The sequence below is a fragment of the Neodothiora populina genome (assembly GCF_041146345.1).
Source record: "Neodothiora populina strain CPC 39397 chromosome Unknown canker_contig_3, whole genome shotgun sequence".
Taxonomy (NCBI): Eukaryota; Fungi; Ascomycota; class Dothideomycetes; order Dothideales; family Dothioraceae; genus Neodothiora; species Neodothiora populina.
The window spans coordinates 1923312-1946536 of record NW_027191417.1 but is presented as its reverse complement, the minus strand read 5'-3'; the positions used below and the strand labels follow the sequence as shown (position 1 = coordinate 1946536).

General features: G+C 48.1%; 9 protein-coding genes across 10 annotated transcripts; 4 read left to right on the top strand and 5 right to left on the bottom strand.

Moving 5' to 3' along the window:
• Positions 1-4800: 4800 nt before the first annotated feature.
• AAFC00_005034 (uncharacterized protein) lies at positions 4801-8000 on the top strand (the record flags this gene model as incomplete). Its single annotated transcript, XM_069344761.1, has 2 exons — positions 4801-6852; positions 6903-8000. 2 exons carry the CDS (start codon positions 4801-4803, stop codon positions 7998-8000), a joined length of 3150 nt encoding a protein of 1049 aa, XP_069197199.1.
• A 520-nt stretch (positions 8001-8520) lies between these two features.
• AAFC00_005033 (uncharacterized protein) lies at positions 8521-9030 on the bottom strand (the record flags this gene model as incomplete). The annotated part of the gene is made up of 2 exons (XM_069344760.1): positions 8521-8922; positions 8980-9030. The coding sequence occupies 2 exons, from the start codon at positions 9028-9030 to the stop codon at positions 8521-8523; spliced, it is 453 nt and encodes a 150-aa protein (XP_069197198.1).
• Positions 9031-10067: 1037 nt separating this feature from the next.
• Positions 10068-10460, bottom strand: AAFC00_005032 (uncharacterized protein; the record flags this gene model as incomplete). Its single annotated transcript, XM_069344759.1, has 2 exons — positions 10068-10179; positions 10339-10460. 2 exons carry the CDS (start codon positions 10458-10460, stop codon positions 10068-10070), a joined length of 234 nt encoding a protein of 77 aa, XP_069197197.1.
• Positions 10461-11179: 719 nt separating this feature from the next.
• On the top strand, positions 11180-12148 carry AAFC00_005031 (uncharacterized protein; the record flags this gene model as incomplete). The annotated part of the gene is made up of 1 exon (XM_069344758.1): positions 11180-12148. The coding sequence occupies one exon, from the start codon at positions 11180-11182 to the stop codon at positions 12146-12148; it is 969 nt and encodes a 322-aa protein (XP_069197196.1).
• A 644-nt stretch (positions 12149-12792) lies between these two features.
• Positions 12793-14071, bottom strand: AAFC00_005030 (uncharacterized protein; the record flags this gene model as incomplete). 2 transcript variants are annotated; one of them, XM_069344757.1, is made up of 7 exons in its annotated part: positions 12793-12941; positions 12997-13044; positions 13101-13261; positions 13318-13524; positions 13580-13853; positions 13914-13988; positions 14041-14071. In XM_069344757.1, 7 exons carry the CDS (start codon positions 14069-14071, stop codon positions 12793-12795), a joined length of 945 nt encoding a protein of 314 aa, XP_069197195.1. The 2 variants fall into 2 exon arrangements, with proteins under 2 accessions (XP_069197195.1, XP_069197194.1); XM_069344756.1 differs by having other exon boundaries at positions 12793-12950; positions 13006-13044.
• Positions 14072-15878: 1807 nt separating this feature from the next.
• On the top strand, positions 15879-17088 carry AAFC00_005029 (uncharacterized protein; the record flags this gene model as incomplete). Its single annotated transcript, XM_069344755.1, has 5 exons — positions 15879-15909; positions 15970-16155; positions 16204-16682; positions 16731-16786; positions 16845-17088. 5 exons carry the CDS (start codon positions 15879-15881, stop codon positions 17086-17088), a joined length of 996 nt encoding a protein of 331 aa, XP_069197193.1.
• Positions 17089-18014: 926 nt separating this feature from the next.
• AAFC00_005028 (uncharacterized protein) lies at positions 18015-19894 on the top strand (the record flags this gene model as incomplete). The annotated part of the gene is made up of 6 exons (XM_069344754.1): positions 18015-18211; positions 18267-18320; positions 18381-18842; positions 18894-19264; positions 19315-19602; positions 19662-19894. The coding sequence occupies 6 exons, from the start codon at positions 18015-18017 to the stop codon at positions 19892-19894; spliced, it is 1605 nt and encodes a 534-aa protein (XP_069197192.1).
• Positions 19895-20354: 460 nt separating this feature from the next.
• Positions 20355-21637, bottom strand: AAFC00_005027 (uncharacterized protein; the record flags this gene model as incomplete). The annotated part of the gene is made up of 3 exons (XM_069348218.1): positions 20355-21070; positions 21118-21437; positions 21495-21637. 3 exons carry the CDS (start codon positions 21635-21637, stop codon positions 20355-20357), a joined length of 1179 nt encoding a protein of 392 aa, XP_069197191.1.
• Positions 21638-22233: 596 nt separating this feature from the next.
• AAFC00_005026 (uncharacterized protein) lies at positions 22234-23095 on the bottom strand (the record flags this gene model as incomplete). The annotated part of the gene is made up of 3 exons (XM_069344753.1): positions 22234-22252; positions 22302-23035; positions 23087-23095. 3 exons carry the CDS (start codon positions 23093-23095, stop codon positions 22234-22236), a joined length of 762 nt encoding a protein of 253 aa, XP_069197190.1.
• Between the last annotated feature and the right edge of the window lie 130 nt (positions 23096-23225).

The window sequence follows — 23225 nt, the reverse complement described above, 5'->3', positions numbered from 1 at the left end:
GAACCGTTAGCAAGGAGGAATGGCTTTCCAAGCTTTCCGCCGCTGGTTTTCTCCTCGAGAAGCCCGAAATCGACAAGGAGTTTATGAACTTCACGGCCCCCGTCGATTTGTCGCCAGAGGGCTCTTTGGAAAAACGCCAGAGCTGTGAGAACACTATCTCTATCGTCACCGACAGGACTCAGAGGTTCGTGGACTGGGATGTGCAAATGTCCCCCGTGGCCTGCGCTACTGGAGCCATGGACATTAGTGTGACATCAGGCTGTAAGTCCAACAACATCACTTCCTACATGTAGCTCGGAGTATAAGTTAATTCTGGGCCAAAACGTGTAGTCTCCGTTGCCAACTCTGTCCAAGTCAATGGCGGAGGCAGCCCTACATTCATCAAGGATAGACTGGGAGCTTCTTTCGGCGTATCCTTTAGCCGTACCTGGACTACTACAACCTCGATCCTGACAAAGGGAACGGTCCCGGATGGTTCTTGTGGTGTGATGATTACCCAGCCTCTCACAACCCGCCGATATGGACGCACTTTCCAAGGCTGCATTGGTAGTACCAAGCAAATTGGTACCTGGATGGCAGACGACCATGGCAAGGGTAGCTATAACGGCGTTGAATGGATCTCCGGATCCATCGGTATGTGCGTCAAGAAGCAGACTTCTCCCCCTCTCACTCGCTGCAACGGATCAGGCGAATTTGAGTAAGCGATGGCCGACCCTAGTTCGCGTGCTTTGCTAGATACCTTCAGAGAGTCTGATCCTGAGTTTTCGGGTGCCGGATGGCTCTCTAGTATGTCGATGTTGGGCTTTAGGACGAAACAGATAATTGTATAGTTTACATTAGCTTACTGCGTACGGATGCCATGTCTAAGAGGATCACCATACTATTCATTGTCTACTGATGTTCTTGCCGGGTTTAGAACAAACTTACTTCGATGCCATATAAGGCAATGAGCTCCTCTGTATTGTCGTCGTCGTTGAATTAGACTTAGTAAATGACGGTGATGCTATAAAAATTGCTACCAAGACGTAGTACTTGATGCCACTTTTGTTCCACATGCAATATGGGTGGCGTACGTCAAGCTATATTTATAACCACTCAAAGTAGCATCTCATGTAGATAGAAAATCGCAATCTCACACCGAGATGCGCTAGGTCTTGGATTTCGCATAACCATAAAACAAGCTTTGCTTGGCTGACCACTTTAAATAAGAGGTATGGCTGTGGACGTCCTCGCAATCAGCCTAATGATAAGAGGCAACCAGAACACCACTCAAAGCTGATACAATGGGTCATTGTTGCTATGCGTCTTTTCCTAGCATAATTCCGGCAAAGGCTTACTTGTATAATCGTTCGACCTGGGGCCCCGGTTTCTGCGGCCGATTGATACTCGATGCTCTCCGGTACTTAGTTCTAGCGGTACAATGTCTACTGGATTCACTAGTGTTACTCCCGGTGCAAGGAGCGGGGGAGATACTACCGAAGCCATTACAACTGATGTCCACGAATGCTATCGTATCTGCGAGAGGTCAGCGATTGGGGCATTGATTCCTAGAATATTGGCACGCTATGTTCGCTCGCATCAGCCTTGTACTGTCTTGATAATATGGCGTGCTGATCCAAATGCTACAAACAGTATACTGGTGTGGCGTATCAATGCGTTGCTTCTGCATGGTTCTAGCTCGGTAAGATCTCCAGGGTCAAACACGCAAGAAGATGAGATGACTCAGGGCAGCACGGCAGTGTAAGGCAGTGGGAGGCAATGTAGGCGGTGGGCGGTTTCAGATAAGCGAATGTGATTGCGATTGCCAGCTTCGGAGGAGCCTTCGAAATACGAGGCATATCTGATTGGCGGAACATTTGGTTGAAACGATTGTGGCCGTTATACCAGGCGAGTTATAGACGCTACAGACGACTGTCGAGCCATGATTGGTTCGCTCTAGTATTCTTGGCGGCTGCTGCGCACGTGGCACGAAGCCGACGCCGCGACATTCCCAGTATTCACGAACACAGACACTGTGGACACGAGTAAGTGGCTTGCTATGGCATTGCTTGAGCACGTCTTGACACAAATTAAAGTCTGTGAGTTTGATACCCCATGCTTGTCAGCAGCGTTTCTACTGTACCAGTGGAAATGCTTTGACTAGATCCAAGACACCTGCAATATCTCAATCACGTGAGGATACAGTCAAACCCACCAAGCTAAAAGCTGAGCCCTCCATGCCGATATTATCCCCACCATGCCAAGCTACACCTTGCCAAGACCCCACCATAGCGGGAACCCACCCCACCAACACCTTCGAAAATGCTTCGATGTTCACACAAAACACCTTCAAACTACTTCCAAACCAGTTTGAAACTGTTTTTGACTACTTACAAGTGATTATTGAGGCCATATACACTCATTTGGACCCTCCATTCAATGAAGCTCCCTTCACTTTCGACTTACCTATTTATAAGGCACTTATGAAGTAATTGTCAAGAACATATTACGTTTACTAAGACAGTCGTTTCGGTAACACTCCCTTCACTTTCAACTGAATAAGACTATAAACCACTTTCTAACCAGTTCTAAACCATTTACAAACCGATTGCTAACACTACTATAAATCTGCTAACACCTTCTTTACCTTCACTTTCACGCTCAGTGTATAACACTTCCTTCACTTTCACCTGCTTTCTTATATATATAATCCTTTCTAAGCCACTTTCTCTTTCCTTTCTTTCCTCTCCACTACTGTAACGGAATAACTAAGTGTAGCAACGTATGGTCCTCCTATAGGAATAGATGTCCTATAAGATCAAGACTAATCGTTGCCTTCAATAGGCAATGAGGGGACACCCCTCTCATATAGTGAATACCGCGCATGCGGCCCGCATGCTACAAGCATGCGGTACTGTAAGCGGGGTTCGGACAAAAGGGTCGACGCCTAAGGCATCTAGACCCCTACTTAGCGACCCAAAGCACGGGTCACCTATGCTATTACAGGATGTGTCTGCAAGCCCTCGTTCTCGACGTATATACTCCCAATCTGCAATAGAAAGTGATGTAAATGAGTAATTAGATAACGATGGCTTAAGGAATTCGCACACTTTAGCGCCAGTACAAGTGTATTTTGTTCGTGTACAAGACTCATAATTCAGATATGGCGACTTGCACCCCTTTGGCCATACTGTTTTCTTCCGCGAAAGTTGTATCTAAATGGTTTGTAAATAGTTTGGAAATGGTTTGGAAGTGGTTTGAAACTTACATCTAAGTCCTTTGTGACATGATTGTCCTCTGTATTATGAAGGTCAATAAGGTATGCATAGCCATCCTGATGTGTCGCTGGATATTCTGGTAAGGTGACAACATGTTCAAGAATTCGAGCATATAAAGGATTACGAGTGCCGTTCGTAAGTGTTACAAGCTCTGGTTCAGGCTGAGGCTAGGTAAGATATTAGTTACAAACCAGTTTCAAACCAGTATCAAACCTATTACTAACTAGTTCTGGACCACAAACTTCTTGAAAGATATGTTCATTTCGCCATAAGGTATCTTCGCTTTCGATGTTAGCAGGGGTAGCTTCTACCGCTCTATTTTGTACAGAAGACATTTCAAACTAATTCATAACTAGTTTTCAAGTACTTTGTAAGTAATAAAGAGGACAAAAAGCAAGCTGAATTGAAAGTCAACCCCACCATGACTTTGAGCGACCCTTCCATGCCAAGATTTTGAAAAGCTGATCCCACCATGCCAAGCTACGTCTTGGCGCCAAGTATGGTGGGCTCAGCTTTTAGCTTGGTGGGGTTCACCGTGTCCTCCAATCACGTTGGCGTGGTGCGTGGCGTCTCGTTCCCATCTCATCTACGTCACCTCGCTTTTGCAGTGCACCTTGATGGTGTGATGTGGTATGGGCTCATGGGCCCTTGGATGTAGGATGACCTACCGACCACCTCAATGGTTTTGTGACTGATATCAATTACGTTGAGAACACTAACGGAAAATGATGCATACGCGAGCGACTACAAAGCTGTTAGTCTAATAGCAATCAACATATCGGTCCAGGGCCTCAATGCAGAGATGACTTAAAAGCTGTCCATAGGGAAATCATGCATTGATATCAACAAAATTGTCCCTGAAGCCTATGTCAATGCTTTCCATAAAAATGTAAAGTCTGTCTCTAAGGGTTCGCGTGTCGAGAAGGAATATCTGTCGCTACTTCGCAGTGGTCCTTCACTCGATATGAAGACAGAATCTGCAGTGTAGTGCGTGCACCAGAGATACACCTCAGTTGTGGATTTGTTTACAAACACCCCGTGCACTTCTTGCCTATTATCCGCACTATCAGGCACCTCATGAGGGTGGTCAGCCTGTCTGTAGTAGATAGTACGACGGTTCTCACGGCTTCAGGGCAGTCAGTGGATTCGTCTCGAACTCTGCATCACGCAATGTGGCACGATCGGTGCACATCAACGTGCCTACTCATCATCCGAGCGGATGATCTTGCATGGAGTGCTACGGAAGCCCCATGAATTTGGCTTATGAGATGGCGGGTAAAGGCGGAAGCGGAGAGATGGAGAGGCGGATTCGCGTCCGGAGGCGGCACAGGTATCCGCGTGCAATGAGGGGACATGGAGTTGAATAGGCGGGGTAAGGTATGCAGTATCCTCCCTTGACCACAGTACAGTGCCAGTATACCTGTGTGTATCACAGCAGGAATATGCGTAGTCAGCCAAAAATATAGTTGATACATCCGGTAGGATATATAAGCAGTGATTATGCTCTGTATAATCCACATACACGACTACTCGCAACGAAGAGATGGCCGCACAAATAGCACGACCCGCGGGCAACACGCCATACAGTGACAGTATCAGCACGAAACCCCATACATCGTTCATTGAAGACATCGACGCGGTCAATCCTCACAGCGAAAGTGTTGAGGCTATGATGCCTTCCACTGTCGATCAGCTCATCAGACTTCGTTCAAAACAGTTAGGACACGACCGTCCCATTGTGGCATATCCCGAAGATGGAACGAGATATACGAACTATACACCTGAGCAACTTGACCTAATGGTCGAGAGTATGGCAGTGCATTATTCTCAATCAGTCACTCAGCGATGTAGTTCAGACGATCCAGTTGAGGTCGTGGCTGTTCTAGGCCCATCTGATCTTGATTATATGATCAGTTTCCTGGCCATATCCAGACTTGGCCATTCTGTGCTCCTCCTGTCAACCAGAATCACCGATGAAGCACATATGTCCCTGCTTGAAGCAACGAAAGCCACGACCTTGTTGTACCATACTTCACATCAGTCGACTGCCGAGTCACTGCGTGTGCGCAGGGCAGACCTGGAGACAATCGAGATTCATCGATGCGCTGCTCTAAACACTCATACCAAGCTAGGCCCAGCATACATGGATCCGGCGCGGGAGTCTGGGAATATATCATTCATCATACACTCTAGTGGATCGACTGGCCTTCCGAAACCGATATACCAAACACATAAAGCGTCATTGTATGCTTATTCAGTGAGCTTCGAGAGAGTTGGCCATATCACTCTGCCGTTGTTCCACAATCATGGCTTGTGCTGCTTATTCAGAGCTATTTGGGCTCGGAAGAAGATCTACATCTATAATGCGCGGCTACCGCTGACCAGCAGCCACCTCGTGGCGACACTACAACAGCATCCCGATATCCGTATCCTTTACGCTGTCCCGTATGCTCTGAAATTGCTCAGTGAGACTGATGAAGGTGTTGCGCTCTTGCGCAGGTTGGACATCGTCATGTTTGGAGGCAGTGCCTGTCCGAAGCCGATTGGGGATAAGCTTGTCGAGAACGGCGTCAATCTAGTGGGTCACTATGGAGCGACCGAGCTAGGCCAGCTGATGACCTCTTTCCGTGATCATCCATCTGACAATGGATGGGACTGGCTGCGCGTCCCGTTGTATCTCAAGCCATATCTTCGTATGGAGAATCGCGGATCTAATCTCTACGAGTTGTGCATCAAAGATGGCTGGCCATCAAAGGTCGCCACCAATCGTGACGATGGCTCATATGCGACGAAAGACCTTTTTGAGCCTCATCCCGATAACCCTGATACGTGGAGATACTATGCTCGTCTAGACGACACGATCGTATTAGAAAATGGAGAGAAGGCGAACCCGTTGGCACACGAGGGTGCCATTCGGCAAGATGAGCAAGTCGCCGAGGCAATCGTCTTCGGGGCCAACAAAGCGCAGTTAGGTGCTTTTGTGATTCCGGCGCCCACCTCAACCATGGCCGAGCCAGAGCTCATAGATCGAATCATGATTCATGTAAAAGAGGGCAACAAATTGGCGCCCGCATACGCTCAGCTTTCAAGAGACATGATCCGAGTTCTTCCCCAGGATACCAACTATCGCCGAACCGATAAAGGCACTGTGATCCGAGTTGCGTTCTATCGCGATTTCGAAGATGAAATCAATGACATGTACACAGAGGAGCAGAGCGGATCGCTTGTGCTCCCCAGAGAAGAGCTGCTGGAATTTCTGCGGAACGAATTTTCTTCGAAGATCGCACTAAGGAGCAACGAATCGCTCTTGGATACAACAGATCTTTTCAGTTTGGGGATTGACTCTTTGCAAGCGATCCAGGCTCGAAGTTCTATTGTACGGTCCCTCAAAGTCAATGCAAAGGATCTCGGTAGGAATTTTGTCTTCGACTTTCCCACCTTGAGCTCCATGGCCGATGAGCTACTTCGCATTCAGTCTGGTGCGCCCAGATCACAAGAAAGGACTGTCGAGGAACTGATGGCAGACATGATCGAGAGATATAGTCAATTGAGCATACATCGGCCTGTTGAGAGAACAGCAGATGGTCACTACATCGTGCGTACAGAAACGCAGATTGCATTCGTTCCTCATGCTGATAGCTGTAGATTCTAACAGGAGTGACTGGTTCTTTAGGCGCACATGCAGTAGCGATACTGGCGCGCCATGAAAATGTCCGTCGAGTATATTGTCTTGTTAGAGCCTCGAGTGATCAGTCTGCACGAGAGCGCCTTGAACATTCACTTCGTGAACGACGTCTACTAAACACTCTTCCTTCGACGGCTATGATGAAGATGGTTGCCCTGCCATCTGACTTGAGCGAAACCCGGCTTGGTCTGACACCAGAACAATATGATACGATCTCCGATAATACTACCCACGTGCTCCATTTTGCGTGGTCTGTCAACTTCAACAAGGGGATATCGAGCTTCGAGAAGGACTGTATCGCTGGCGTGCACAATCTTATCAACCTATGTCTCGAAGTTAGGCGGCCAGTACCGGCATCATTTAACTTCTGTTCATCGGTGAGCGCTACAGTACGCACACCTGGTGGCTTCGTACCTGAAGCACTTCCCACGTCATTGAGTTATGCGCAGGGGATGGGCTATGCGCAGTCCAAACTCGTGGCTGAAAACCTCTGTAACATCGCTATGAAGCAGACTAATATGAAGGCTCGAGTGTTGCGTGTCGGTCAGATCATCGGGGACACTGCCAACGGTATCTGGAACGAGACAGAGGCGATCCCGTTGATTTTTCAAAGCGCCGAGTCCACGGCGTCGTTGCCGAACCTGGATGAGAATCCTGCTTGGCTGCCAGTCGATGATGTTGCTAAAACTTGCATTGAGATCACACTGTCAAGCGCTGGTAGTGGAGTCATGAATATTGCTAACCCTCGGACGTTCCACTGGACTCGAGATCTGCTTCCATTGCTTCGGTCGGCGGGGCTCAAATTCGACATAGTGGATCGAAGAGAATGGATTCGTCGACTGCGTGCCTCAAACCCTAACCCGAAGAAAAATCCCTCGATAAAGCTAGTGGAGTTCTTTTCTAGCAAGTATGATAACGATAACATACTGTCGTCTATCCAATACGCGACAGATTTGTCTAGAAAATTTTCTACCACGTTACAAGAAGCACGAGTCATCGACGCTACGTTGGTCCGAAAGATTGTTGAGTATTTGGAAGGTAGATGGAGTTCATGTTGATACATAGTGTTGATTGATAGTACAAGAGCTGCAGACTCGCAAATCATCATCGGGTGATAGTAGTGATCTATCAAGATCAAACTGAGGAATTTCTATTATAATTTACCTCTCCTGAATACTTGAACGACGCGTGTGCTGCAGATTCGCCTCTGTCTCTGGATACGAAGAGATGAGACCAACTTCCGGAGATTCGTATTCGACCTATTCGGCCTAATACCATCTATATATTGTGGTGACATCCTTCGAGTGCTCGATAGAAGGCTGAATAACAGACCTAAAACCAGCCTATGCGATGGACAATCATGCGTTACGGGAATCATGGTTGATCAGGTCATTTTCCAAGCTTGGGAGATTCCGTTCCATTGCACAACTAATTTTACAAAGTACATGACGGTAACAAAATTACATTTTTTGCCAATTGCACAACCATACTGAGAAGTTTCTGCCCTTGGATACGGAGAACATGAGCTGCCATTACCATAAGTAAGATATATTTTGTCAGTATTATGTATAGGAGGGATTATGAACTTGGTTCATTATAGAAAGAAAACGTATCCAGCTGGAGCCAGAGGTCTAGCTGAGCCGGAAAGTCAGACCCATAATCACTCTCGGGGAGAATAGATTCAATCAATCTCCCAGCTCCGTTGTCAACGGGAGCGCCGTATGTCGGTGCATCAGAGGACTGTGGGTTGTCTGGCAGTAACAAAGCAGATCGTACCTCCCGTTGTAGTTCCTCGAGGAGAATTCCATAGCGAAGACTGGGCGCATTGTACTGAGTCACATTTGCTAAATGTGCTTGTACGGTCTCAGCTAGCTTGAAGAGGGTAGTTTCGTCGTGACTGAACTGCACGCTCAGAAGCCGACCGTGCTTGCGTTGCATGATCCATACATAGGTTATAGATAGAGCATTGAACGTAACATACTGGACAGTACCACATTAGCATATGCTCATTCGTTCACATAGAGCCCGGCCACGAACTTGGGTGTTCCACAAGGCAGGATATAGATCGCTCTCCGCTACAAGATCCATAACAGTGTCGAATACAAATTTTGCCGCCGATAGACATTTCTCGACATACGGTTGGACTGAACTCGCCGATGCATCTGTTCTCAAAAGAAGGGGTCTATTAATAATCATAACTGCGTGAGCCTTAGCTAATTGGAGGACGTTCAACTGCCGCCGGAAGATTGGAATGAGGCTTGACGGATGAATGGACCCAGATAAGAATGTTGGTGTCTGTTCATCCCATGTATCTAAATCAAGATCCAACTTGCGTACTGCTTCCAATCGGTATTGCGGGTCTCGATGGTGAGTGGACGTCTGCTCTTTGAGTGCATCTTTGACTATACGAGTCAGCTTAGCGTGCATGACAGGTGCCGCTGAGACACAGTCCCTGGATATAGCATGTGTGATGAATGAGGTAGGGGTAATGTCTCTATCATCAACCTGTTCTGGGTACCTCTGGTCTACATATGAGTCGTTGACATATGGCGGTCGACCAAGCATGACACTGAGGTATGTGTCTAGGGTATGCACGACCCAGAAAGATCTCTTCTGACATTCTCTCAAGATGTTGTCAACCCGACCGGCATCGAAGGTATGCTTTCGATGTATACCAAGAGCCACGACAAGCTGATATGTGGTACCCAACGTGAACCAAGCCTGATTTAGTCGCGATGTGTTGAGCTGGTACAGTGAAGTAGCAAGTCTCGCCTGGACAGACTCCAGCCTAGCTCTACCCTGCTCCCCAACGATCATATTCTGTGCTGCTTGATAGTACCTCTCTCCGGCCTGTAGTGGCGAGTTGCTGCCACCGTCCGACTCGTGATAATCAGTAGCATCAGAAAGACAAGCTATAGCGAAGACCGTGAGTATCAACGCCTGACGTATAGGCCGTATCCTGCTAATGCCAGACGTCTGTTGTTCGTAGTAAACCTCCACCCACCTGTCAAAGGTAGGCCGATGTAGGAACCGGTAAGTCGGAGCCGCGAAATCAAAATAGCGGGCAATCCAACATTTAGCAACTCTACGGTCGGGCAACTCGAATACATCGAGGCTGAGGGTGGTCACAGATTTCCGATCGCCAAAGACGAACACAGAAGAGCTATCGTGCGGGTCCTGCTGTGCGTGTATCTCCGCCTCTGCGACACCAGATCTTCGCCATGCCCGGCGGAGGAACTAGCATTGATCAGTCAAATTACGCGATATTCTAACATCAGGGTTGGCAGCTTTGTAGATCGACTTTCGAAGTTGGTAAGAGTGATTCGCCTCTGGAATTGCTACGACCTGTGATCGGATGGCTCGAGAATTTTAGATCAACTTGCAAGATCAACTTACAGCAAATGGTGAGGTTGGCCCTTGGTATTGTCCAGTGGAAGTAATGTCTTCGCCGGTTGGTGATGCAGCACGAGACGGTAGGTTATAGGCATCCACTGCTTGCCGACAGTCGGTAAGGCCATTTGCTGAGTTATGTGAATGTTGACTATGCGCAGAAATGCTGGAAATTGTCTCTGTGTTCGCAGAATCCACCAAGTTCGCTGCGACAGCCTTTTGATGTCCATGAGTGGAGTCAAACCGACATTGCACCCGCTGGATGCGACATGATGAACAGGGTGCATCACCATCACAACGTCGCTTCCGTGATTTACATCGATCGCACGCTCGTTGAACCCTACGTCGCTTGTGCCTTGTTTCCACTGTCGCTGAGCTGTCTAAGTCAAGTGAACCAATCCGCCGTAGTGAAGAAGCTGGGAGGCTGCTTCGGTCACCTACATTGCCACGGTCAGTAGCGGCATCAAGTACCCTCGAGTGGGTTATGGACATCGGGTGCGGATGTCCACGCGGCGGTATTCGCAAGTCTGGCTGCGGCGGTGTGAGAAATTATTACTGATTGACCGCGATGCTACAGTAGCACCCCCGGTGGTGACGAATGTCGAGGCGGAATCTGAGGCGGAATCTGAGGCGGAAGTCGTGGCGGAAGTCGAGGCGGCGAAGCCCAACAATGCGGATGTAGGGCAACTACCCCTCATGTCCCCATGCGCAAGGGAAAAGTTATCCCCGCACTCTTCAGCATATCAATTCCGCGGCAACGCAAGTCCATGGTGTCTATAAGTAGGTATGACAGAGAATGGCTTTGTGTCTGTCGTCAATGTTCTCATACCTGTTTTAATCTCTCGCAATGCTGGCTGAAAGTTTCCCACTCAACACTGGGGCTAAGATACCAGCGGTCGGCTTCGGGACGTGGCAAGCTGCACCTCATGAAGTGGAGAAGGCTGTAGAAGAGGCATTGAAGCAAGGTTATCGCCATCTCGACTGTGCTGCGATATACCAAAACGAAAACGAAGTTGGCAGTGGTATCAAGGCATGCGGCGTAAACCGCGAGGAGATATTTGTCACCGGAAAGCTATGGAACACGAAGCACCGACCTGAGGATGTAGAAGCAGCTTTGGACGATTCACTCAAGGACTTGGGGCTCGCATATCTGGACTTGTACCTGATGCATTGGCCGGTCGCTTTAGCAGCGGGTGACAAATGGTTCCCCATCGACGAAGACGGTCTCTTCAAATTGGAGGACATTGATCCAGCCGAGACTTATAAGGCAATGGAAAAGCTGCTCACCACTGGAAAGGTCAAGGCTATCGGTGTCTCAAACTTCAACATACGGCGTCTAGAAGACCTGTTAAGCAAGGTCAACATTGTTCCTGCAGTGAACCAAGTGGAGGCGCATCCATATTTACAGCAGCCTGACTTGTTACAATATTGTCAAGACAAGGGCATTTTACTCGAAGCATACTCGCCTCTCGGCAATAATCAGACTGGAGAGCCCCGCACGGTTGATGATCCTTTAGTTCAATCATTAGGCCAGGAAATTGGAATGGACTCTGGCGTTCTACTCTGCAGCTGGGGTGTTCAGAGGGGCACTGTGGTCCTTCCCAAGAGTGTTACACCACACAGAATCGCATCAAACTTGAAGGTGCAAGAGCTTTCAGCAGATGTCTTTGATAAATTGAACGGGTTGGAGAGGCACAAGAGGTTCAATTTTCCAGCCCGTTGGGGCTTTGACATCTTCGATGAGATGGGCGAAGCAGAGGTGAAGCGAGCGGCTAAAGAGGCCGCACCTGCCAACAAAACAAAATTTAGTACTTGATCTATCCCGGACAGACAAGCAGAAGAGACGTGGGACAGAGAAGATTATGTAGCTTACTAGATATGACCTAACACATCGTTTCGTGCTCTCGGTGGGACAATTAAACATTGGTGTGTCGCGAACTGTTGCTTAGAGCGTATAACTTTGATTACTCAATTATCGAAGTCAAACATCTACCGTATCACATGTGGCGCCGCCAGAACAGTATCATATGAGGTAAGATCAAGAGTCCAAAATTTGGTGAATCTAGCGGCTATCGGACTTACTAACCTGACTCCTAGCATAAATTATCGAGTATCGCTTGCACGGCTATTCGCGTCGTCATTTGTTTGTGGGCTCGGTCTTTGTAGATATCATGAGCAGTGTCCTCTATAGTACCCGACTATCATATACAGATTCTGCCCATGTCGTACCTTGTAGGCTGGACGTATAACTCATTCACTATAGTGTATAATCATTCCCTCTGGCGGTTGCGGTTGCCCGTGTGGCTTTCTCTTCAAAGGCTGAAACTCCGTGACAGCTTCTTCTTTTCTTCGCTACAGCGGTGGTCAGCCGCCCACGTAATTGTTCACTGAACACCAAAGTTGTCGGCGGCTCGATGAGTGGTATACGTCGCTCGGTCGTTGTGAATCAGCGCAAAATACTCAGGTCAATTTTATGTTTGCCTTCTTCAGTGCTTCTTCTCGTGTAGCGGGCATAAGTGCACCAGGGGGTGGTGTGTTCTTGCTCTTGAATTCATCTGACATTTGCTCGAATGTCACCCACTCCACTCCTTCGTGCTTGTTGATGTGCTCTACGATGACTGTTAGCGAAATAGTAACATTAGGAAAGGAAGAAGGATCAGTTACCAATGATACGTTCGTGCATAAGTACGACGTGAGGTCTTCCACTGACATCTGAAGGTATCCATTAGCATTTGATCACATGGACCATGGATTCTAGCAAATCATACCGGGATGGATCGTCATTGGGAAGATGAACTCGTCAAATTCACGATAGTAGTAGTCAAAATGATCCATCCAGATCTGTTCGACGTCTCTTGGGTTCACCCAGCCGTGACTGTTTGCACTGCCCTTGATGAACATCATTGGAGGCAAATCGTCGATGTACCAACTGCCATCAGTCAGCATCTTCCATGAAGTTATGAATAGCCGTAGGCGAATTATTACCTGCCAGGGATCTCTACCAGGCCTGTTGTTTCACCCTGCACCAGAGGCTTCATCCATTCTTCGGCTTTCTTCGTGTAGTCTATCTTGGTCCAAGAATCGCCTGTTCGAAGCCAATACATCTGGCAATCTTCGTGGCTCATAGAGTGGTCGTACTCGATTCCGTAAGATAATAACAACTCTGTTCCCTCTTTGCTTGTTTCCCACCAACTTATGGAGTCAGCTTCGGGCAATGGCAGATATGTACCGGATCATAGCTACTCACGGGGCCACACTCCCACGTGGAGGCTTTCCACAAAACTCGGTGATCATCTTGTACGTCTTGTCCAGTACATCGCGTTGTTGTTCAAAAGTCATGTCCGCAGGGTTTTCGTGACTATAACCATGGAGTCCAATCTCGTGACCCGCATCTCTGACTGCGGCACAGTCTTCGGGAAAAGATTCCAAAGTATGGCCGGGAATGAACCAGGTGGCCTTGATTTTGTATTTATCGAACAGTCGTAGGACACGTTGAGTACCAATGGTGCCAGCCCAGATACCTGCCAGCCGATCATGAGCTCCGAATGATCACTAAGATTTGACTGGTATTCATGATTTACCTCTGCTGATATCGCTTGTCGAGTCCTCACCCCCGTAGCTGCCTAACCAGCCTGCTACTGCATCGATGTCCACACCTATACCAAGTCAGTGTGTGCATCTCATCGCTACCTTTGAGTAGATACCTACCATATCCAACGAGAACTCTCTTCTTGCCCATGGTGTCGCTAAAGTCCGAAATCAATCTCTGACAAAGATCCTTGGTTTGTTATGTATCGCTTAGCCACGTATCTTGTAGTATCTTACTCTGCAATGTAGGATAATCAAACTTGTTGATCAGAATCGAAAGAAAATGTTTACATAGTACACAAAACCCCACTGAGGGGTAGAGTTGATAAGAATAAAGTGGGGAATCCATCCGGGCCGCGCGCGAAGCTCCCCGCTCGCTTGGCGAGCTTCGCCGTGCGGAGCTTCGCTTGCGATCGTTCAGCGCTTCGGAGTGACAATTGCAGTGAGGCAAGTATGTCCCTGAAACATCGGATTGGGGGGCTTCCATATCCTCACAGTGGTTGCTGTCAGCTAACATGCACTGTCCGACGACTGCGCTCCTTATGCATTTGGTATACCGAAGGCATATTAGGTGTCTACGTAGGCAGGGGTTCGTTGGAGTAATCAGAGTATGCCTGTCCTTATCGTTATCTTCCAAGCCAAGGGTGGGGTGACTAAGGTATTGATTGATCTGCCGAGTCGTCGAGAGCTACAGTAGCTCGGGGTTCTGTACGTCATTACATTACTCGCTGCGCATCAAGGCACACTCGCGCGTCAATTGCGGCGTGCTGCTGCTGTAAGAGACAATGTGCATGTTTGCGTAGTGGAAATGGTTGGCGTTTGGGGTTTCGATGTTCTGCGCACAAGGACCGTCAAAAGCTGGTTCAGTTGTTCGCAAGTACACCAGCAGTCATAAGCGAGAGTTGCGTTTCTGCTATCGTCCGACGTCACTCAGGTAGATGACTGTTGATTCAGAGCTTTGACGAGAGTCGTTGAGCTGTCGATTCTCATTGCACAGCAAGCGGCCAAGAAAGAAGGCCTTGCAGTTGTCGTGATTCTTGTGTTCGCGAAGGCTCATCCAGTCGCCTCGTTGGAAACTTCAGAACGTTGCTCGTTCTATGGGGTAACGCAGATGCCCAGTGACTCGTGTAGAGTGATGAAATCGATTCGACTCCATGTTGCCTCCAATCTATTTGGGAAGAAAAGCCGGCACGAGAAGCGCTTCTTTGGCTTTTACTTCTCGGACAGACGTGCCTCGACCAATCGCGACATGTCGAAGCCAGAGACTCCGTACAACAAATCTGCTGAATGCTTGCCATCGACCTTCACAAGTTCTCTGCAATTCCTAGCTGAGTCTCGCTTCAATGTGTTGAACCCCGAATCTAGCTCGAGACCCAGCAACAACAATCTCCACGTGGCTCGGGCCGATCGGCGAACGTGTTGACGTTCAATACCTGCATAAGGTAGCCAGGATTGCGCTAAAGAGCCTGATTTGGCTCCCTTGTTCTGGGGAGCTTACTTCGACATGTTGTGAGTGCATCCCCCACTCTTCTTATCGCCTGCACTCACAACTCGCACGCAAAGCAGGACAGTAGAGGTTGCCTTCCTCGACGAGCATCTGGACATCACACCTTCTGACAAAGTACAATGAGACAGCGACATCCAATGAGCGTCGATAAGCCGATATGGAAATAATGAATGCCCGCATACTACCCCACGTACTGATAAATTCCCTGAGAAATCCGTAGTCCAGTCCCCATTTTTCTTCGAAGCTCGGGTTGAAATGGTTGCATCCACCTCAAGGCTGTTCGTATGAAACCCGTCATATAAACCAGCCGTGTAATTATTTTGTCTCGATAGCAACATCTATATATGAAAAAATCCTTTGCTCGAAACACTACTTCTACTGTCTCATAGTCGAACATCAATTGCCCTTCTATTTACATTAGTCGAGTTTGTAACATCCCAACATTGACATCATGCCTGCTCCACCTATTCTCGATTTCTCTCGTATGTAGTTGCTTTAATACAATTGCAATCGCATCCCTCGCCAAGCTAACATCCTGGCAGCGTTCTATGGAAACGATGAGGCAGCTAAAGCTAAACTTATCAATGAGGTCAGGAAATGTTGTTTGCACAACGGATTTTTCCAGATCGTCGGTCACAGAGTTCCCCTTGAGCTTCAAGATAAGGTCCTTCAACTGGTGAAGGACCTTTTCGCTATGCCTCAGGAGGAGAAGGAGAAAGTCCACAAGGGTAAGCTTCTCGTCGTAATCAAGGAACCAGGGCTTAACATATACACAGACAATACCACGTGGAATAGAGGTTACGAGCGTATGGGCTCGCAAATTCTCGAACAGGGAACTGCGCCAGATCTCAAGGAAGGCTACTATATCGGAGAGGAAATCTCGAAGGATCATCCCTATTTCGTGCAAAAGAAGCTCAATAGCGGTCCCAATCAATGGCCTGAATCCTTGCCCAATGTTGACGACTTCAAGAAGACATCTATGGAGTACTACCACGAGATGCACGCCTTAGCTCGTGACGTTCTTGCTGTCATTGCTCAGACTCTTCATCTCGATGCGGACTACTTTAAGGGCTTCTGTACAGATGCGGTCGCCACTCTCAGATATCTGCACTATCCTCCACAGCCTGCGGACTCAGATGAAAAGCTATCCCGGGGAATCGGAGCGCACACCGACTTCGGTTCTGTTACCCTTCTCATGCAAGGTGAAGTGGATGGTCTACAAGTCTATGAAAAAACGACAGACGAATGGCTCGACGTAAGTCTCGGCGTCCATCAGTGTAGAACGCATAGCTAAATGAGACAGGTCGTGCCAACAAGAGGGGCTTATGTAGTGAATCTCGGCAACATGTTCATGCGATGGTTAGTAGCTCCGACGGTCAAGTCCTCAGCGCGTCATTAGCACTAACAAAACCATCAGGGCGAACGACAAATACATCTCTAACCTGCACCGCGTGATCAACAAGTCAGGCAAAGAACGCTATTCGGTGCCTTTCTTCTACAGTGGCAATCCTGATTACACCATCGACTGCTTACCAAATTGCCAAAAAGATGATCAAGCCCCTAAGTATCCTCCCATAACTGTCATGGACTGCGTTGGCGGAAGTTACAAGGCTAGTTATGGTGCTGCGGAGGCATTCAAGAAGGTTGGAATAACCGCCTAGACGAGTTGCATCGTTATCGTTAGTAGCTCTGGGAGACAATACAAATTTGCGTTCTGGTTTCGTGTCATACTCGTCGTGTGGTGAAACACGGGAGCGGAAGAAATCATCACTTACCAAGATAGTCGTACATTGGTATCTAACGAGATATACATTTCTTGTCACACGACTTTGCCAAACCTTCACCACGCTGGTGACGTGAATAACTCTCAAGTAGATGAGGACACGACATCCTCTACGGTGAAAGACGATATGCATGCGCGAACTTCGCTTGTATAACTTGATACTATGGGTGGCGATGTAACTGCCACTCGGATTGGTGACAATTTGTGGGTGGTAATCAGCACATCTGGCCCTTTGCTACAACGATGTCGCTTCAAGGAGCATGTGGCTAGCAATATCGGACTATGAATGGCAGATACTCGCGATCGTGGGTTGTGTATCAACGACTATTGAGAAAGTATCATGCATCCATTTAGTAGTCTTGGTGCAGGAACAGGTGGGGCTCTTTCCCGTAGACCTTTGGCGCTCAGTCGTAACTACAACACTTAACTTTGGGACCGTAGCAAGAGTCTAGATGTACTGTGTATGAAAGCAAGAGTGGTGTCTGGTCAGCATTCTTTGTCATGGGATCTCGTACCAAGTACTAAGGTTGTTGGGTATCTCCTGGCGCCCAGATATTCCTCTCAGCTTAACTACTCCGAGCGTTACCACCCCCACCTTTCCAGGATCGAATTCTACATACGGACTGACTGAGTCGTACAGCTCCATTCTATTTGGCTCGATAATTTGATAACGAGTGATATCATCACAAAGGAGGTGCCGGCGCACGCAAGTCCTACTTGTCCTACTTATAAGACGTTCACCACAAGTCTTTCTCTGGAACGTTGGCTTGTTATTGACCTACTATCATCCCACGGCTCAGCACGATGGCATTCCAAGATCCCAAGAAACACCAGCTCAATGAAGAGAGCATAGAGACTCCTCCCACGTGTGAACTTGGTGTTATGACCGATATAAGCCAAGATCAGGGAGCGAAAGTGTTCTATGGTTCATCTATATCCGAGTCATATCGCATCAAATCTGAATTGGTCGGAAATGCCATGAACGAGATTGGCATGGGAAGGTAAGTCAATTGGTATGCTTCTTTGATACCATTCTGGAGCTGATCGTCTGCAAAGATATCAATGGGAATTGTTCGTCGTGAGTGGATTTGGTTGGATCACCGACAATTTGTGAGTTACCTCCCAGTCCGTGTGACACTGTCCCACAGTCATCCTCATAGTCATGCACAGCTGGTCTCAAGGCATTGGATCTATCCAGCCTTCTGTTGTTCTCGAGTTCGCCGGTGTTGGCAGAGTTAGCTACAGCTCCGTCGCATACTATGCTGGTCTGATCTGTGGAGCTTTCTTCTGGGGAACATCAAGCGACTTTATTGGACGCAAGCCTGCATTCAACGCTACACTATTCATTGGTGGAGTTTTTGCGTGTATCGTGGCAGGGATGAGTAACTTCGTCGCTTTCTGCGTCATGTGGGCCATAATTGGTACTGCAGCTGGTGGAAATGTGCCTGTGGACTCGATGATATTCTTGGAATTTGTCCCCGGCTCCCACCAGTACCTTCTAACGGCTCTTTCGGCATGGTGGAATCTAGGTCAGGTTATTGTCTCCCTAATATCCTGGGTGTTCCTTGCCAACTACACATGCCCAACAGACTCGACTCCGGAAACGTGTTCTCGAAAGGATAACATGGGATGGTAGGCGATAGCTTCATGGCCTACTTTTGCATCATTCTAATGTTCTCATAGGCGCTATACCATGATCACACTCGGCGCTTTGACCTTGACTTTCGCTTTGATTCGCATGTTTGTCTTCAAGATGCCTGAGTCGCCGCGCTTTCTTCTGTCCAAGGGCCGTGACGCAGAAGCTGTCGAGTCAGTCAACTATGTTGCCCGCCGAAATGGAAAACCCGAGCCCTTGACCCTCGAGATGCTACAAGATGTCGACAGATCTCTAGGTCATGATGTTTCTGGAGATGTCTCGGCTACAGGATTGACAAGGCGTGAGATCATCAAGGACAGTCTCAAAGAGTTCAAAGGAGTCAACTACAAGAATTTGTTTGCAAATCGTCTACTTGCACGTCATACCACAATTATCTGGCTCGTCTGGTTGACCATCGGTATGCAGAGGTGCATCTCATACTATCATTCGTGTTGCTGACTTGCACAGGTATTGCATACCCTCTCTATTTCAATTTCTTGCCTGTATACTTGGCCCAAAAGTTCACCGAGAACTCCTCTCTGTACCTTACGTACCGTAACTACTGTATCACATCCGTGGTCGGTGTAGTAGGGCCTATAACAGCTGCTTTTGCAGTGAATACGAAGGCTGGGCGCAGATGGATGATGGGTGGCTCTGCAATCGTCACCGGAATCTTTCTCTATGCCTATGTTGGCGCGACTAATCCCGCCGGCAATTTGGCGTTCTCGTGCATCACAGGGCTGTTCGCCAACTTTGGTTCGTACACTACGCCACATATTGATTGAGATCACATGCTAATAACTTTTCCATTCCAGAGTATGCTATCATGTACGCCTTTACCCCAGAGTCTTTCCCTGGGCCACATCGTGGTACTGGAACAGGAACCGCGGCCACTCTTCTGCGTCTCGGAGGATTGTGTGCAAGCTTGATTGGAACATACACCGATTTCTCTGTTGCTCCCATATATGTAAGCGCAAGTTTGTGGATCGTCGTTGGTCTGATCTCCTGTGGTTTACCATTTGAAACACACGGCCGCACGGCACTTTAGAGCTTGAATCTGTGCGACAGGGCAAAACTGTACGAGACAACAGCAGAACAATGACGAGAGATAGCGGATGGCTCGATGACGCTCTTAGGTAGACACATTGTGTATCGCTCGCGTGGAATTTGGAGGAAATCGGATTTTGCTCGCGTTGATAGTATATCACAACCTCGGGGGATCAATATACTCATGGATCTTCACATCAAACCATACTTTCGAGTCATCATATCAGGATATGATATACCTTCCTAGATAGTATTCAACTCTTGAGAGTATGCAGTAGAGGGATATCATAACCGGAATTGGACAGTGTCTGCAGAAATATGTCAACTATTTATTGTACTCTAACATGTCTGATTTGATATGACCCATGCAATCTTGGAAACTGGTCTTGATTATCTAGGGTCTCTACCTACCGCTTACTCGCGCTACTGGTTGGGACATCAGATTCTGTCCAAATCCTAACTCAAAGTCGCGCGACCCCGAATCCGTCGCGCTTTGCGACAGCCAGACTGCTTTGTCTTATGTTTCGGATATTGGTCACACCACTCAAGACCATAGTTCTGTATAATTCTCTCTCCAAGATATTCGCTACAGTCTCCACTCCCTTGCTGCCGTTGTAAGCAAGACCCCATAGGACTGGGCGGCCGATAAGGACGAGGTCTGCTCCCAGCGCCACGGCCTTGAAAACATCACTGCCTCGTCGCACGCCTCCATCGAAGACGACTGGGATTCGCCCACGAACAGCTTGAGCGATAGCAGGCAGAACTTCGATCGTTGATGGGATACCATCAAGCTGTCGACCACCATGGTTGGATACGATCAGTGCATCAGCTCCCCATTTGATAGCTAGCTCTGCGTCCTCCTCAGTCATGATTCCTTTGAGAATAATCTTCATATCAGTAACACTTCGCAACCATGAGATCGACTCATGCCATGTCAAACACGGGCTATGGAGAATCGGACCGGCCGTCTTGATGACCTCTTCCGCCTCGGCAGCGGTACGCGCGTCAAGGAGCAAGCGCTCATATGTTGGCCGCCGCGGAGTCGCGGAATCAGCATTCTCGGGAAAATTCGCGAGGCTCAACCCCTCTGGCAGTACCAGCGGTGTCTTACGCTCGTTGATCCGATTTCCTAGAATCGGTGTATCCACCGTGAGCACGAGTGCTTTGTATCCCATTGCTAGCATATATCAGCGTCATCTCTTCAATTTAAGTAGAGGAACTGACCAGAAGCTCGTTTGATGAGTGAGATGCTTTGCTGTGGATCCTTGGTCAAATAGAGCTGGAACCACTGGTCAGGGGCTTCTTGTTTTCGACAACGGATCTGAGCTATGTCTTCGAGGCTTGTTGTAGATTGAGATGAGAGCGTCATGTTTAGATTCAAGTTTGCAGCAGCTACGGCAACATCTGTCTCCCCCGCCGGACCAGCAAGCTTCTGCATGGCGCTTGGAGCGAAGGCGATAGGACAAGGATAATGTCTGCCAAACACTGATACTGAGGTATCAATATGTGATACATCCATCATTACTCGAGGTCGGATGAGCAACCTATATCCCTCAGTATTGGCACATCTGCAAGTTCCTATAGCCATCCTATAGCCATACCTGTCGAACATGGCTTGGTTCCGTGCCAGCGCTTTCTCTTCGTCGGCGCCGCACGCATAATAGTTGTAAACATTGCTTGGTAGCTTATGTTTAGCGATTCCTTGTATCTCGGCAACTGTTATAGGATCACCGGTTTCTTCCATATTGCACAATTATCGTCGACGAGGCGGAAAATAAACTTGACTTCCTCGAATAGCTGACTCTACAGTCCTTTTCGTGGATGAATGACACGAATATGTAGTACAGGATTCTCTAGATTACTGGTTTCGACCTAGATTGTACTTCTCTCATACTTGGGCTTCAACTGCTTACATCCTGGACTCTCAAACCCAGATAGGACCACCCCCCCCCCCACTTTTGGTCGATCAATTTGCTACACATGTTCACTGATCAGAAGCGACACATTCTAGTTCATAATAGCTGTGGATACGATCATCCCGCCCAATGAGTTCTTTCATGTCCCGTCAGCCCGCCAATTTAGTACGGTTCAAACATGCTATGCAGCCGTTTACGGAGTGCTGTACACCAGGAGGTCATCGGGGACATTTAAAGGAGCACAATCCTGCTAGGAAGCTCGGTCGTTACTATCTACGTGTTGCATAGCCATCGAGATTCCTACTACAGGATTGTGTCTAGCGCATAAAAAACGTGTTCATTCCATTGATTTTCCTGTGATCTCAGTCCCGAAAATATCACTATGTGCACAGCGATCACTATATCGATCCCAAGTATCCTCTTATTACCATTGTAGAACGCCCCTGGAAATAGTTAGCTTCCATGGCACCAACATCATCTCATGCGACGTACCCATCGATGACTATATCTTGACTAGTGATATAGCTGCTAGCGTCACTCGCTAGAAATACGCATGCTCCTCGCAGATCTTCCGGTACACCTACCCGGTCACTCATAATCTCCTTCCTCCAGGGTTCGAAGATGTGGGGGAAGGCTGCCGTCATTTCGGTCCGGATGTAACCAGGAGAGACAGAATTGACTCTGATCCCATACGGTGCCAGTTCGACCGCTACCGGAGGCACCATGGCCTTCACGGCACCCTTGGTAGCACAGTACGCGGATGAGCATTGCCCACGGATAGCCCTGTATGATGCAATCGATGCCACTACGATAATGGAGCCTTTTTTCGTTTTGTTTGCAATCATCATCTTGGCCGCCATCTGGGTAGTGAAGTAAACTCCTTTAAAATTGATGTTTGCAAGCCTGTCGAAATCCTGCGGCGTTGTGTCAAGGATGCCCACGTCTTTGTTCACACCAGCACATGGTACGCAAATGTCGAGAGCGCCGCCGAACTCCTCTTTGAACCGGGCGAAACCGGTTTCTAGACTCTCAGGCGAGCTGACATCTACGTGATAATGCGCGGTTTTAACTCCGTATTTCTTTGAGAATTCACCGAAGGCTGCATCCGGGTTTATAACATCGAAGATTGCTACATCTGCACCTGCTTCGGCAAGTGCCTCCGCGAATGCAAGGCCACATCCACGAGCGCCACCTGTGACGAGCGCCGTTCTTCCCTTCAATGAAAACTGCGTGGCGTTAGTCGCTTGTCAATTGTATATATAGGTGGTAAGCCCTACAGCAGACATGTTGTTATGGTGTGACTTGAGGCTGTATGTTTTCGACGTGAATTACCTTGAGGGAGTGCCTGTAACAATGAAGTATAAGAATTATTAATTATTTGTTGCATGTTGTCTTCTCGGTTTGGATCACAGTTGG